This window comes from Mus caroli, unplaced genomic scaffold (genome assembly GCF_978045245.1).
Source record: "Mus caroli unplaced genomic scaffold, Mus_caroli_1 scaffold_3, whole genome shotgun sequence".
NCBI classification, from domain to species: domain Eukaryota; kingdom Metazoa; phylum Chordata; class Mammalia; order Rodentia; family Muridae; genus Mus; species Mus caroli.
Genome location: NW_028227258.1, coordinates 129,308,045 through 129,323,483, shown reverse-complemented (window position 1 = coordinate 129,323,483; position 15,439 = coordinate 129,308,045). Strand labels below are relative to the sequence as shown.

Sequence of the window (15,439 nt, the reverse complement as noted above, 5' to 3'; positions counted from 1 at the left end):
TGAGCAGAATTGATGTAGTTCTATGCCTAACTTTTTAAAACTGACGAGCAATTTTACCCAGTGCTGAACCATGTTAAACTCTTGGTCATGCTGAATGAGGCAGTCTAGTCTCTAAATTCTCACTGTTAGTGAGTTTGTTATAGTTGCTCCTGGCTGTACTATGGTATGCCACTGTTGTTTAACAGGCATTTCCCTAGTGATTAATGGTTCTAGGCATATAATGAGTTATTTGCCTTTTTATTATTGAGCTCCAAGAATTCTTTTTAAGTTCTAGATACAGGTTTCTTCTCAGACACATGATTTGCAGAGATATCTTTCTGCTTTGCCATGTCTTCCCTTCTTTAATGGTGTATTGTAAATAGATTTTTTTTTTTTTTTACATTTTGATGAGGTCCGGCACAACTTTTTATGAATTATACTTTTTTTTTGTTGTATACAAGAAATTATTTATCACTTACTCCAATGTCACAAAGATGGATGCCTGTGGGTTTTTTGATTTAAAAAATTAAAATTAATTATCAAATTAATATCTTTTGTTCCCATGTTTAAGATAATGATCCATCTCAGTTTGATTTTGCATGTGGTCTTAATAGGGGGAACCTAGCTTTGTGGTTTTGTACGCAGATAGCCAGTTATCCTAGCACTGTTGTTGAAAAGACAGTTTTCCCTGCTGCAAAGTCTGTTTGGAAATCACCTGATCTCTGGGCTCTCTGACCTCCCAAGTCTGTTAACTTGACATATATGTCTAGTCTTACACAAGACTCCTTGATTTACAGCTTTGTAGGTATTTTCCACATTGCTCCTGAAATGTCTGCTTTCAAGACAAAACCCAGACAGATTTTAGTCCAATTGTTTCCCGCAGACTTTGCTGAACCACTGGCCATACCTGGGTATGGAGGGGCTGGGGCCTCTGTCTTTGGTGCTACTGGATTGGACAACCAACCTCCTGAGGAAATCGTAGCTATTATCACCTCGATGGGATTCCAGCGAAATCAGGCAGTGCAGGCTCTACAAGCAACGGTGAGCACTGGGGGCTGGGGGCCTGGGACTCCTAGCCTCGCTGGAGGAGGTTTTCAGTTTGGTTTTTTAGCAACAGAGACTTCCCAAGGCCTTTTGATCATTCTATGTCACCTTTGTCTGACTGTGTCCCACCATAGCTCATGAAGATTCATTTGCATGTCGTATACACAAAAGTGAACTAAGTCAATGAGGGACTCGAGGTGAACTTATGCCTAAGGGGATATGGAGCTGGGCAAGGCGATTAAGATGCTGTTCCTTAGTGGGGCTCACAGGTCTGCTTGGAGCTCCACAGCTTCAGAGCAAAGAGGTGCCAAGGCTCTGGCTTGGGAAGAAAGTTCTTAAGATGAAGTCATGCTTTTTTGATATCAGGACCTTGGAAAAATATGTTCCGAGGGTTCTCAAAATATGTCTTGGAGTTCTCTGCTGCTGGGTCCATCTACAAAGAAGAGGTTCTTCTGGTAGTTGTGAACATCTCCATTTATTTGGAGACAGGATGGGTGTAGGTATCCGTTTAATAGTCAGGGAAGTACGCTAAAACCTACCGTCCCCTGTCACATCAGGTTTCATTCTGAGTGGCTTTTGGCTCCTAGGTCCTTTTGCCTGTCCTAACCTGGTACCTACCAGGACCTATTGCTGAGGCCATAGTGAGTTTTGGCCAGGTCATGGGAATTTTCCCTTTAAAATTCTCAAACTATTTCAACCAGAGACTTTCCCCCTTGGGTGCTTTCTTGAGCTCTACTTGCTTCATTGAAGTTTCTATATCCAAACAAATCCTTTAGCTTGTTAGTGCTGTCAAAAAACAGGGGAAGGGGAGAATAACTTCATGATGGGTTGGTTTGAACCATTTGGAGTTCCATTAAAACCATTAGCTAAGGGGTCATCTGTTCTCCCATTCTTCCAGTACTTAAGACATGGAGGCACTGACCCGGTGTGCACACTGGCATCTTCACTCCCAGAATCATCTGCAGGAGATGCATTCAGTAGGAAAGATAGGCTGTAGAAAGGGCTGCATGTGAATCCTGCCCTTCCCCTTTTACACCCTTGCCCTTGGCACCAGCCTGCAGCACCACTGAGCTAAGACAAGTGGAAACTTCGGAGCTGATGTGCTGCTCTGAACCGTTTTCTGCCGACTGCAGTGGTAGGGTATAGGTGGGAGAATGGCAGAGTCCCAGCTTCTCACTCAGAGGTACTTGGCATCACTTCATTCAGGCCTCCTGCCTAGCTGCTTGACATCTGGTGCAGATGTTTGGGACGTGATGAGGCCTGAATGCTCAGTACATTGTGAACTTCCTTTCCTCAGAATCATAACCTGGAAAGAGCACTGGACTGGATCTTCAGCCACCCCGAGTTTGAAGAGGACAGTGACTTTGTGATTGAGATGGAGAACAATGCAAATGCCAACATCGTGTCTGAGGCCAAGCCAGAGGGGCCCAGAGTGAAGGATGGGTCTGGAAGTAAGTCCCTGCCCTAAACACCACCTCAGCAGTCATGAGAGTTTCTCGGTCCACAACTTCTCCTCCATCCATGTATTGAAACCTTTGATGTCAATTTTAGTACAGAGCTGACCTCTCATAAATGGTGTATCCTGCCACGTTGGCTGCCATGGTTTGATGAAAATCTAGATAATGTAGAATCATGCTATAAGAGTGTGTGTGTGTGTGTGTGTTATGTACCAGTTTAGACTTTTTCCTTTCTGTGTATGCTAGGTATTGAACCAAGGCCTTGCCAACCTAGACAAGCACTTGCTCAATGGAGCTACATGTCCAATTCAACTGTGTCTTTCCAGTGAGGGTTACATTTCTTCATGAAGCATGACAGCTTTGGCCAAAAGAAGCATTGCTATTCATAGAGGAATGCTGTGAATATAGAAAAGCAATCTTAGATGCAGGACGCTCCCATTTCCAGGCTGATGGCTGATAGTTTTATGAAGGGCTGTTTCAAGTGACAAGTGGTGCCACAGGCAGACTGGTTCTGTCTGTCAGTAGCCACCTATTATGTAGTGGCTGGATTCCAGGCACTACCATAAGTACTTTGTATATAAGCATTCCTTGAATTCTTGCCATAGCCAATTTCACAGGTGAGAAAATGCGGTGGGAATAGTATGGATTGTTTCTAAGATCATACAGGTTTTCAGAGGTAAGGACAAGTTCAGATCCATCATCTTACGCATTGTCTTACCATCATATCTTCCTCTTGGGCTGTCATCTCTTATCAGATGACATTTAGCTCTTTAGCCTGCCATACAAGGTGCTCTTCAGTCACAACCCAGCCTGCCATGTTTGTTACTTCCCACATGCAGCCTGTACCACAGCACCACACTCAGCCACCATCCTCTCTTCCTGCCTGCACCAGGCCTTTGTCAGGTGAATCCCTATTTATGAAGTCCCTCCTCCATCACTTATCCCATGTTGTCATCACCTTGTGCTCAGAACTTGGCCACTTGCTCTCTTCTCCTCCCTTTCCTCCTCTTCTTCCTCACCACATCTCCTGCCTTTCCCTTCCTTTACAAAAGGGGCATTTACTCACTGAAATGCTTTATTTTAGCTAGTTTGGAAAAGAATAAGACACAACCCTACTAAATTTTCTATTCATCTATAGCAGTGATTTCCAACCTGTGGTTGTGACTCCTTTGGTGGTAAACTGACCCTTTCCCAGGTTGCATATCAGATACTTAATTACAAATCATAACTAGCAAAATTGCAGTTATAAAGTAGCGATGAAGTAAATTTCTGATTGGAGGTCACTATTAGAAAGGTTGAGAACCACTGACCTACAAGGTCTTGTGGTTTTGTTTTGTTTTTCCCAGAAACAAGTAGTTTCCCAAACACAAGATGCCATAATAGACAAGCTTTCCATGATTCGTGAGCAGAGCTTGTACCAAACTGTTGGCCCATTGGTTCACTGCATCATCGATGTCCATGATGGTCTTTGGAGATGCTGAGCCCTTTGGTAGAAGGGTTGTAAAGCTGCCATGACATTGGGCTACAGAGAGTTGGGGCTCTGATGTTGCTAATTACTATGGACCCACTAGCTATATAAATAAGGACACAGAGACTCTTGTATATTTCAAAGCTTAGGCCTTTAACTTTGGACTACCTCCCAGCTCCTCTAACCCAACTAATTCTGCCTATATCGCCCCATGACCTCATCTACCTCTCCATTCATGTTCATGTCTATCTTCTACCATATCTGCTTGCTGAATCCCCTCTTCTTATCTTTTTCTCATGGTCTCTTTCTCTCTACCAAGAAGTCCCTCCTTCTACTTCCTGCACAGCTATTGACTGTCAGATTTTTATTAAACCAGAGAATGCCTTAGCAGGTGAGGAAGGAGAGAAACGTTTAAAAAAGATTCTCCCAATACTCTGATCCTCAGGGTTTCCTTTCTTCTGAGGGGCATGGAGATTTCCAGGTGTCAGTTGGTCAGTAATGAGCCTGTTTCCCCCCAAAAAGACACATACTTCCTCAGGATTGCTATACCTTAGGGCCCTGCGAGGATGCCCAGGTCTCGCTAGATGTTGAATTTTGCCCTTGCAGAACATCAGAAAATTGCGTTCAAGCATCTTTTAAGACACTTGGGTCAGACCTTGGAGTTGAGGGTGCCAGTGGGGCAGGAGGGCTGCCAGAGATCCCCTGAAAATGTACTTAATATATCTATATTACAGCCTTAGATGGGATCCCCAGAGCAAACTCACTTGCAATACCCACTGTCTAGGTGAGTTCTGGGTTTGATTGAGAGGCCCTCAGTGGCTAAGGTGGAGAAGCGATGCAGAGCCAATCCTGATGCTGACCTTGGGCCTCCATGCGCACCCACACTGTACTGACCACATGGAAACAAAAAGGGGGAAGATGTAATGAGCTGTACTAGGCCTTCACTTATTTCGTTTTCAGATGAAACTTCTTAGACGTTTTCAAGGGAGAGGCGCAAACTTTGCAGGCTTTTGTAGCTCCCTGTCACATGGCCTCTAGAAACATCATTATGTACTCATTGGCCACCCCTCCCTTAGTGGGGCTTGGAGTTGATCTTCCTATCTGGTGGACTGTTTTGTAGGCCATTATAGTTACATTGAACACAGAGGTTAACCAGGGGAGGATGTGAGTTCCATTCAAGAACACTGTTTTTAAATTCCCAAAATTATTTCTAGCCATTTTAGCTGGTGAATTGGTTGAGATATTTGACATAAAGGTAGTGAGTGCCGTTCAGATGCAAGATGTCCTTATTCAAGGAGGCAAATACTGGGAAATCTTGAGTCTAACTTAGCAAAAATGAATTGGTTCACAAAATCTGGCAAGCCTTGGGATGGAGGCAAAACAGACCCTAGGCAACTTGATCCAGGATGCAGTCGCTTTTATCTGAAAGGTCCCTGGTCATGGCTTGCTAGGGGAGAGTTCTGTTACTGGAGAAGAATGAAAAGGAGATGAGAGAATATATACAGGAAAGGCGGCCTATATTGAACTGAGGCTTCAGGTCACCAGCAGAAGGGAGTTGGAACTGAGCAGAGAGCAAGGTTTTCTGTTGTGGGATTTTTACTGGAGAGAAAAGATCAATGGTTTATTCACATCAAATAGGGCACCAATGACAGACCAAAGAAATTGTTCCACCCATGTCAAGCTTACTGAACCTGGGAGTTTAGTGGGGTTGCTTACAGGACTATGAATCAGGCAAAGGTGACTGCATCCCACTATGCATCACTAAAATGCCCATCCCACTATGGGTGAGGACTCTCTAAAGGTGCATTCCTGGAGCACAACTTGTAGGTGGATCTACTGAAGAATCCCTTCTTCCCAGAAGTTACACACTGCTCTAGAATCTTGGAGGAGGGAATGCTTGTGAGTCCTGTAAGTTTCAGGGTTTTCCAAGCCTTGTAAGTTTCATTGGTTTCTGCAGTTGGAAGAACAACTTCTCCTCCTCCTCCTCCTCCTCCTTCTCTCTCTCTCTTTGTCTCTCTCTCTCTCTCCCTCCCTCCCTCTCTCCCTGGATGGAATGCTTCAATTTCAAGGAAATAGTTACATAACATCTTCTAACATACAGAGAGATTCTAATTGCTTTGCCAGGCCAGGCTCCAGGTGTAACTCCAGAGGGACTTCAGATGTTTAAGCTGCCATAGCTGCTGAAGGCACATTAGATTAGGGATAGAAAAAAAAAAAAAACACACAAGGCTTAGGGCTCATAATTGGTTGCCTCTGTTCTCTTGTTTGTAGCTTCTGTTCCAGTTCCACTTTCACACAGACTATCTCCAACAGCCCTAAGATGGCTTTCAGGGTTCCCCTTTATAGCTATGTTGGTTATGATCAGCACAGAGAAGTTTGTCCCAGCCTTCTCAGATTCCAAGAGTCTAACTCTGTCATATGCTCCATTGAAGTTGTGGGCTTCCCATACAGGGAAGCCCAAAGTTGGGCTGAGGAGAGCAGTGTGAGTCTTCTGGAAGCTTGGTTCATATGTGGTCTGGGGCAGTAGAACCTTACTTCAAAACATGCCAGCCATGCAAAGGGTTAGGCCCTCCTCAAACCTGCCAAATTTGGAATTTGGGGTACCCACTATTCCATCATTCAAGATGCCTGCTGGGAAGTGAAGTCTTTACTTGAGAACCACTTCCTGAAAGCGGTATTAGGGTAACACAGCTGTAAGAAAATGGAGAGTGGCTACCAGAAGCTTCTACACTACGTTAACACTGCACGCAGCCAGGCAGGTACCTGACTCAGAAATATTGTCAAGGTAGAGGCTCAAGGAGGACATGCACAGAAACTGCATTCAGAGGACTTGTGAGTTATAAAGAGCTGTAGGCTGAGCATCCTAACATCTGGGATCCCAAATACTCCCACGTCTGAAAGTTTTAAGTATTGATGCGATGCCTCAGGTGAAAAATTTTACACCTGAGCTCATGTGATGGGTTACAGTCAGAGACAGGTACACTAGAAATAATAATAAGTTACCTTCCAGCTCTGTTAAAGAGATATGTATGAAATAGAGAAGGAATTATCTGTTTTATCTTAGGTCCCAACATACACAAATATTTAAAAACAAAACAAAAACATCTGGAATCTTGGACACTTCAGGACCCAAGTGTTCTGGATCGTGGCTAGTGAACTGAGAGCTGCTTCTGTCTTCCTGACAGCTTCTGTCTGTCTTTCTGACTGAACAAGCAGTGCCACTGCTTGGGAAGGGCTGTGACACTGTCAGCCTTCAGAAGGAAGCTCTTGTCATGGCCTTTCGTGCCAGCGGCTTGCTTCCTCCTTTCTGTCACTAGGAGGATCAGATCCAATGACTGCTAAGCAGCCACCACACACCTCCCCCTTTCTCTGTGTTTCAAACCCACCATAGAGTTTCATGTCTTCCGACTGGGATGGAGGTGAAAACTGGCTTTTCATCATGCTTCCTTAGTGCTGGGTCTTTTGCAGTTTAGACCTAGTGCCTCCTTTCTGGTTGAGTTTTGAACATTTTCTAAACAGGGGAATCAAGCCTTTATTTCGGCCTCTCTGAGCTACTTTACTTGATAACCACTCCCTAAAAGCAATATCAGGGTAACCGTAGCTGTAACGAAATCATCCCCATTCTATGCCGTGCTTAATGAGTGTTTAACTTTTTTAAAGAACCCACTGATTGCCAGTGTAATTACCATATGATTACTCATGATTACTTCAAGCCTGCATCCCTCCAGCATTACTGCTGTGGTTCAGACAGCTTCAGCAGCTGCTGAGAGTTTTCAACCAGGAAGCAGACACCCATTTCATCTGCTCAGTCCTTGAGCACCCAGACTTCAGTGCTCCCACCTTCCAGGATAGTTATCTTCCCCCTAAAAGCCATTATCTGGAGCCAATTAATTTACATCCAAGTGTAAATGCCTGAGGACTGTTACATTTAGAGAGACATGATCTTCGTAATTTGAAGCATCATAATAAGGATGGGGAATGGGGATACAGCTGTGTTAGAGAGCTTGCTTAGCACATGAAGCTGCAGGTTCAATCCTCAGGAACATAGATGGATAAATAGGCGGGAGTCCTTGGTTGGTGCATACATAAGCAAATGCCCTGACTCTATTCAGAAGGGTGTTTCAGCACTACGGGTAGAGTCTATAGCTTTCTGACTCATCAACACTGGTCAGGGTTAGAGACACTGGAGTCCTGAACTTTTAAGGCCCAAAACAAGAGAAACAAAAGCAAAGAAAGTTCTTTGAAACATATAGGCCAACTCTGTGTGAAAGGAAGACAGCGCTCTCTGACAGAGAACTCCAGGGACTTATCTGTAGTCCTGTCTTGAGGAATGGGCAACCACAGCGATTTCTTTTATAACTGTTAACAACCCTACACGGATACTCGATTGTGTGGCAGCCTGGCCTGCCTTGGGACAAGCACAGGCCACTGGAGCTGTCAGGAGAACAAATGGGGGAGTGTGGAAAACCTAGCTCTCTTGCAACAGACTAAGATGCTGAGGTTAGTTTTGCCTTCGGTCCTTTAGGGATCAATCTCACTTTCTAGGTGGCTTGTTCTTGGAGACATTATGGCAGAGGCACTTGCCTTTTATGTTTCTGGGTTCCATGACTAAGACTGTTGGGAGACTGAGCAGGTACAGAAGAGCATGTGTGGCTATTTAAGTGGGTAACAAGCTATGAGTCAAGGCTCTGGTGACCTGTCCAGGAGTGCCAGTGTCAGTACTCTCTCTGTCTCTAAGGGTCTGGATGTTGTGAACTAGGTTGAGGCACTCAGTTGTAATTATAATGATGTAATGTGAGCTGTTAGGATACAAATGCCAAGGGTGTTGTAGTATAGGTAATGGGAGTGAACCACTGGGCTTTACAGCCTCTAAATGGCCTACCAGCTTTTCCTTCTTTTCTGTGCAGACTGAGGTCAGGAGACACTCCTGCCCTCAGGAGACACTGGTGCTGGCTGTATATAGTAATTGCTTATGACAGTGGGTTCATGTCAGGTGCTCTGATGCTGGAGTTGATTGGTGTAATGACATGTAGTTAAAGTGTGATATTCAAGAAGGCAAAGTTATGACTTTTAAGAATATGAAGTGAATGTATTTCACAGATTAACTGATTGATGGAGAACAAGTCAGACACCACCACTGCATAAATATGTCTGAATAAGTAGGATATTCACTTTTATTTCTTGCTGACTGACTACTTTGCAGTGCTCAGAATAGAACCCAGGACCTTGTACACACCAGGCAGAGATCTATTACTGAGTCACAGCTCTAGTCTAGGATGCTGGTTTATTTAGGGACAAGTTAACAAAAAAATATTAGGATGAGCTTGCCTGGGTTAGATCAAAAGTGGATATGTTCAAACTGCATCCTTGAACATATGGGTCCCATGGGACAGAGACTGGTTTTTATCTCTATTAACCAAAAGGTGCAACTTGGCAGTAGCTTCCTAAGTTTGGGACTTCTGCAGTGAGTGGTAAGATGAACCTAGTTAACCCTTCAGAGTGCAGGCAGCAGACTTACGCTAATGTCATTGCTTTGGGTAATTTTGAATTATTAGAGTACGACCCTAACCTTGTGCTTTCAGATTTTGAAAGTCATGTTTACAGCTGTATCATACTCCCCTCATTTTTTCCCCCTCCCACCAGAACAAAAGCAGGCTACAGGGTGGGCTTTGACTCATGGGATCTCAAACTTGTGGGTGATCTCTGCGTGACCTTTACTTCACATGACGTTAAAATGCCGTCAACCTCTTTGACCTTCAAACTTTGATGGAATTTTGTTGCAGGGTTTACACTGTGAACCCTGAGATTGTGTTATTTACTGAAAAAAACTTTTTTCTAGTTTTGGTGTGGCTCAGCACATACAAACTCTTAGCACTCACCTTTAATCCCAAACAATGAAGGTAAGGTTGGTTTGTAGGAGGAAGTACTCATGTTTGAAAGTGATGCCTAATTGAGGGGCAGACAAAGTGACGAATCAGAGAAAGATTTGACAGAATAGGACATGCCTCACCCTCACAAGAAAAGAGGAAAGGGAAGCTCCTTAAGAGAACAGTGCAGAGGGAGAGAGGAAGGAAGAACTTTTATCAGGACAGTGGTACAGAGACAGGTTGCAGAGAGAGAACAAGCTAGACACAGGTGGAGATAAAATGAGCCAGAGAAAGAGAAGGAATCAAAAGATTAGAATATATTACCAAAGTTAGTATGAGGTCAAGCAGAGCAATTCAGCAGAGGCTGAGGGAGAGAAGCCAGATTGAATCAGTTAGCTTGGAGAGGAATTTGAGCCACAGCAGCTAAATTGAATCAGCTAGCCAGAGATCAGAAAGAGCTAGGAAAGGATGAGCTTATTTGGCAGTAAGTCTCAGAGACTGAAAACATTCTAGGCTCAGATAATATTGTACAGAGGCTAGAAGCTTCTAGGACTAAGACAAAGTTAGCAGACTGAAGCAGTATGCCTCGAAGACAACAGTTTATCAGGAGAATAAAAGTCAGTTTTACAGAATTTATCTGGCAGTTGCTTTCTCAAAGAACAATAGTATAGAGCACAGTTGATATTATGTTGGATGGATGGGGGTGGTGGTGGTACCATATGGTAAACAGGCAAGCAAGTAAGCAAGCAAACAAAAAACGACCCTCCCCCTTTTGAAAGACCGAGCTAGTTTTCATAAAGTCCATGCAGAGCAAGCTTTGGGTGGAAGAAGAGTGTTTGCTTCACAGGTAGCTTTGGTCTGGTTGTTGGACGGATGCTCCTTTTCAGATGGAGAATGTAGCAGTTGTGCAGGCACATCAAACTGTTCCAGGTACTTTGAATGTGTCTCTGTTGAAAGTCAACAATTCTGAGGTATTTACTTTGGTCTCAAGCTGTGTTTTCTTTTTGTCTAGGAAGGGATATGCATGATGAGGCTCTTGTTTTGGGACAGGATCTCAGCGGAATTGGAGGAAAATCATGGGTAGCTTTCCCATTGGCTCTAGTCATTTCATTCCAGTCATTTTGGAAACAGATAGAAATTGGCATCTTTTACCTACTTAGCTTCTGCAAATGTGTTGAAAGAGATCCTCTCTTTTGCTGACAGTCCCTCGTAGGAAGTTTTGAATAATGCATGGGGAAGTTGCTCATATTGATAAACATGGTTAATTTAAATTATGGGCCTGGGATTCATGCTAAACTTCAAATCTTTATGATTCTGAGTATACACATCTATTAGTTCTTAACTGAAGAGGAGAAAGTGCCTTGTGAATTGGTTTTATGTCAACCTGACACAAGCTAGGGTCATTTGTGAAGAAAGAATCTTAATAGAGAAAATTCTTCTATGAGTTTGGCCTTGTAGGCAAGTCTGTGGTTTATTTTCTTGATTGATGTAGGAGGGCTCAGCCCACTGTGGGCATTGCTACCCTTGGACATATGGTGTCAGTATAAGAAACCAGTCTAAGCAAGCTTTAAGGAGCAAGCCACTGAGCAGCACACTCCGATGGCCTTTGCTTCAGTTCCTGCCTCCAGGTTACTGCCCTGACATATTTTGCGGCCTGAGAATTATAAGCTAAAATAAATCCTTTTGACTCCAAGTTACTTTGGTCATGGTATTTTATCACAACATTAGAAATCTAAGACTGGGGTTAATGGTAGGGTTCTGTTGATAACATTTAGATTTGTCTAACTCCATCTGGCTGGTCATTTTGGCTATGTGAGTGTATGAACAACATGACAGTCCTGGCTTGGGGTAGGAACTGCTCCTTCAGTGCTAAACTGCTGATGATACTGTGTTAGGGTAGAGGTGGTGGGGTGGAAAAATCTTGGGAATACTGTGTCCTCTCTTCATAAACACCTACAGAGGAGCTGCACTTGGAGATAGCAGCATTGTGTCTTTTCAGATGAAAGTTGGGAATTGACATAAAATTATTCCAAAGAGGTTTGCTTACAAAACCACTTGGTATTAAGGGAAGGTTTCTCAGTAGCATTTCCAGCCTATTGAGGCAGAGTGGGTTCTTAGCCTGGGAGGGAGGCTCAGAGGAGGGGAGACAAATGTAAAATCTCTGGATCAGTCTTTTGAAAATTGAATCCCAGTTATGATGACTGTCATTGCAACTCTTTTCTCCTGGCTTCTGATTTTTAATCTCAGATTCCATTTCATCCCGTCAATATGATAATGAGAGAAATTTAGCAGATGATTGATTTCCTGTTAATACTGATTTATCAGTGTACACCCACATTTACATGTTGATATGAGGTTTATTAAACTATATACAATACAAGAAGCTATAGAAACAAGGATGAACATGGGAAGAATTACTTGCCTCTTTCACTTATTAAAGTATTCCAACAATCTCATAAAAATCATTTTCCTATGCCTAGACTATCTTAAGAAAAATGACAAACTGTCTGTCTGTGCCAGGCATGCTCTAGACTGAGCTAATAGTCGGTAGATAAGTATGTGACATCATGTGGCACTTGGCGTTGTTTGGACACCAAAGCAGGGAGAGGCAACAGCCCGGGGTGGGGTGAGGCAGAAGATACGTGAGGGTTTATAAGGTAGCCTTGAGTCACGTGAGTATTGGAGAAAAAAGTTGACTGCTAGAAGGAATGGTAGGTGTGAAGGCTTGAGGGCAGAGCACACTGGGTGTGCTTGAGGACCTACTAGGGACAATTAGAGTGAAGTAATGGGAGAAAGATGGGAAGGGGTCAGGGCATCTCATAGGCTGTTGGAAGAACCGGGGGTTCTCTATAGGAGTCACTGGAGAGTGCTGGGAACATTTTGACAGTTTGACTTCCACTAAAAAACATAAAGGAAAGTAAAGGACCACTTTGGGAGCCATGCCCAGAGTAGTTCAAATTGTCAGGGACAAGGTAGGGGCAGAAATCAGGGGACTTATAACCAGTCCAGAGAAGGACCCTGGTGACTTGGACCCAGAGGAACGAGTGGAAAGGGGTGTGATGGCTGGCTTCTGGATATATTTTGAAGGGCATGTCGACTGGGTTTACTAGTGATTTGGTGAGATATAAAGAACAAGAGAGATATCAAGACTTTTGACCCAAGTTATTAGAAGACTGGAGTTGCCATTGATTGGGATGGTAAAGCTCAGGGAAAACTATCAATAAACCAGGGATAAAGGAAGCTTCCTCAACCCAATAAAAGGTAACTAGGTGACATGATCTTAGATGTAGAAAAACACAATGACTATATTGATAGTCTTAGAACTGACAAGAGGACATTGCAAGGTTGCTGGAAACAAGAGCAATGGACACACGTTGTGGTTATGGTCTGGTTTCATTTTCCTCCTTTCTCTTTCCTTCCTTCCTTCCTTCCTTCCTTCCTTCCTTCCTTCCTTCCTTCCTTCCTTCCTTCCTTCCTTCCTTCTCCTCTCTCTCTCTCTCTCTCTCTCTCTCTCTCTCTCTCCTCTTTCTCCCTCTCTTTCCTCTTTCTCTCTCTCTTTGTTTCTTTCTTTCTCTTTTGAGTTAAGGTCTCAAACTCTTCATCCTCCTGCCTCAGCCTACTTCATTCTGAGATTGCAGACATGTAACTCTCATGCTTAGACAGTTGTTATGAATGGTTAGCATTCTAGATATGAAGCTATGGATGCAATAGCATTTATTCCAGGAGACGGGGTGGGATTAACCAGAAAGTGAGTGCTAGGAAATAAACATCTGAAATCAAAGTTACAGGTACTGACTTTTGTAGGTGAGGGGTACCAGAAGATGGAACAGATGGGAGATCATCAGTGTGGCATCTGGACTGCCAAGAGGTCATGTCCAGGGACAAGTATTTGGGAAGGAGGGTTTGATCATCAGGTAAAAACAATTGGGGTAAGGAAAGGAAAGCATGTTGAGGCTGGGGACCTTCTTTATGGAAAAAGACCATGGAAAGTTGAGAGCTGGGGAATGGATATGTAAGCCTGTTTAAATGTCTCTTAATCATTTAAGAAGGTTTCTCACCCATTACTGTGAAAGTCTGTAGATGCTTGCCCTGCCTTTCTAGCCATCGCATTGTAGTCTGTCACAGCTTGCTGAGGGGATAGGTATGTGTTCATGGAGTTTGCTTTGTCGTTGTGTGAGTCTAGGATGAGTAGAAGCAACATGAACTAACTCAACAAGAACTCAGGCAGTACTGAGCTTGGTGACAAGAGTTACTAAGAAGAGAATAAACATAGCCCTGCTCTCTGAGGGGTCACTCAATCTCTTCCGAAAAGCAGACTGGTGATATCCTATGATCCTCATAGATTTTAGCATGAGTAAGTCAGACATCTTGTGTAAAACATTGGATCTTTCCAAAATAGTAATTATCTTATCTCCTGACCACATATGACATTTGAATCCAAATTTCACAAAGCTCCGCAGAGCGGGTGATTTCCTTCCTTGCAGTTTCCTTCTCTTACCATTCCCTCTCCTGCCCCTTCCCCTCCAGTCCTTCTTCTCTCTCCTCTTCCCAGACCCCTTCCCCTTCCCTTCTTTCCTTTCCTCCCTTTTCTGTTTTCTTCAAGCTCAGTGATAGAAACAAGTTCAGAAAAGTAAAACAACTTTTCGCCCTCATGCGTCCTTCAGATCTGCAAGCTTGATGCAGACTCGGGGGTGGGGATTGTAATTCTGCTTCTGCATTTAAGTTTAGCATCAGCAGTGCTTGCTGTACTTTGATAGTCTATTTTGCTTGCTGATAGAATGCCATATCAGTGTGTATGTCTGTATCTGTCTGTGTGTGTATATGTGAATGTGTGTGGGTGTGTGCATATAAGAGTGTGTGTGTATGTGAATGCATGCATGTGCAATGCTGTGTGTGTGTATGTGTGTGTGCTCAAATATGTGTGCTCAACACAGCAAGGTTAATAGACTGGCCTGTGAATCTACATAGCCTGTTTCCTGTTGGCCCCAGGTTCTGTTTAGAGGCATACTGGGTTCCTGACTGCTGCCTTGTAACGGAATTGTTTTCTTTTCCCTAGTGTACGAGTTGTTTGCATTCATCAGTCACATGGGAACATCTACAATGAGTGGCCATTATGTTTGCCATATCAAGAAGGAGGGACGGTGAGTCTTTTTAGAAGGTAGTAGATAGATGTTATGTTGAGCTTTTCCTGGGCTCAGCCATTCTACTAATTGTACTTGTAGTTTGTAGTTTTAAAAAGAACCCATGCTAAATCTATCTATTGTGATGGCTGGTGGTCATGCCCAGACCATGCTGTTAGCTTGGTGCCAAGCTGCTGGTCAAAAACCCAATCCCAAGCTAGCTCTCTATGTCTCTGCTTGCTAAGCTGACCAAACTAGTTTCTCCTTAAATGCCTGGAGCTGCAACTTCCCAGGCCATCCATCTGCCCCCCTTTGGCTGGTCTGCAGAACCTCAGCTACTGCACAATCAGCTCCCCTTAGCCCTGTGAATGAAAACACTAGAGCCTTATAATATACCGGCCAGATTTATAATGGTAAATCTCCAACACCAAAATGCCCTTGCAAAGAACACATAACTCAGTAATATAATTAATTACAAGGTGCACACTAAGATTGGACAGATAG

At 43.6% G+C, this 15,439-nt stretch overlaps 1 protein-coding gene across 1 annotated transcript in view; it reads left to right on the top strand.

The window, feature by feature from the left end:
- Usp13 (ubiquitin specific peptidase 13) overlaps positions 1–15,439 on the top strand; it is a 122,298-nt gene that overhangs the window by 100,997 nt on the left and 5,862 nt on the right. Inside the window, exons 18-20 of the mRNA XM_021158246.3 lie at positions 863–1,020; positions 2,321–2,474; positions 14,872–14,956. Of these exons, the coding sequence (XP_021013905.1) occupies positions 863–1,020; positions 2,321–2,474; positions 14,872–14,956 (397 nt within the window). The remainder of the gene's footprint in view (positions 1–862; positions 1,021–2,320; positions 2,475–14,871; positions 14,957–15,439) is intronic.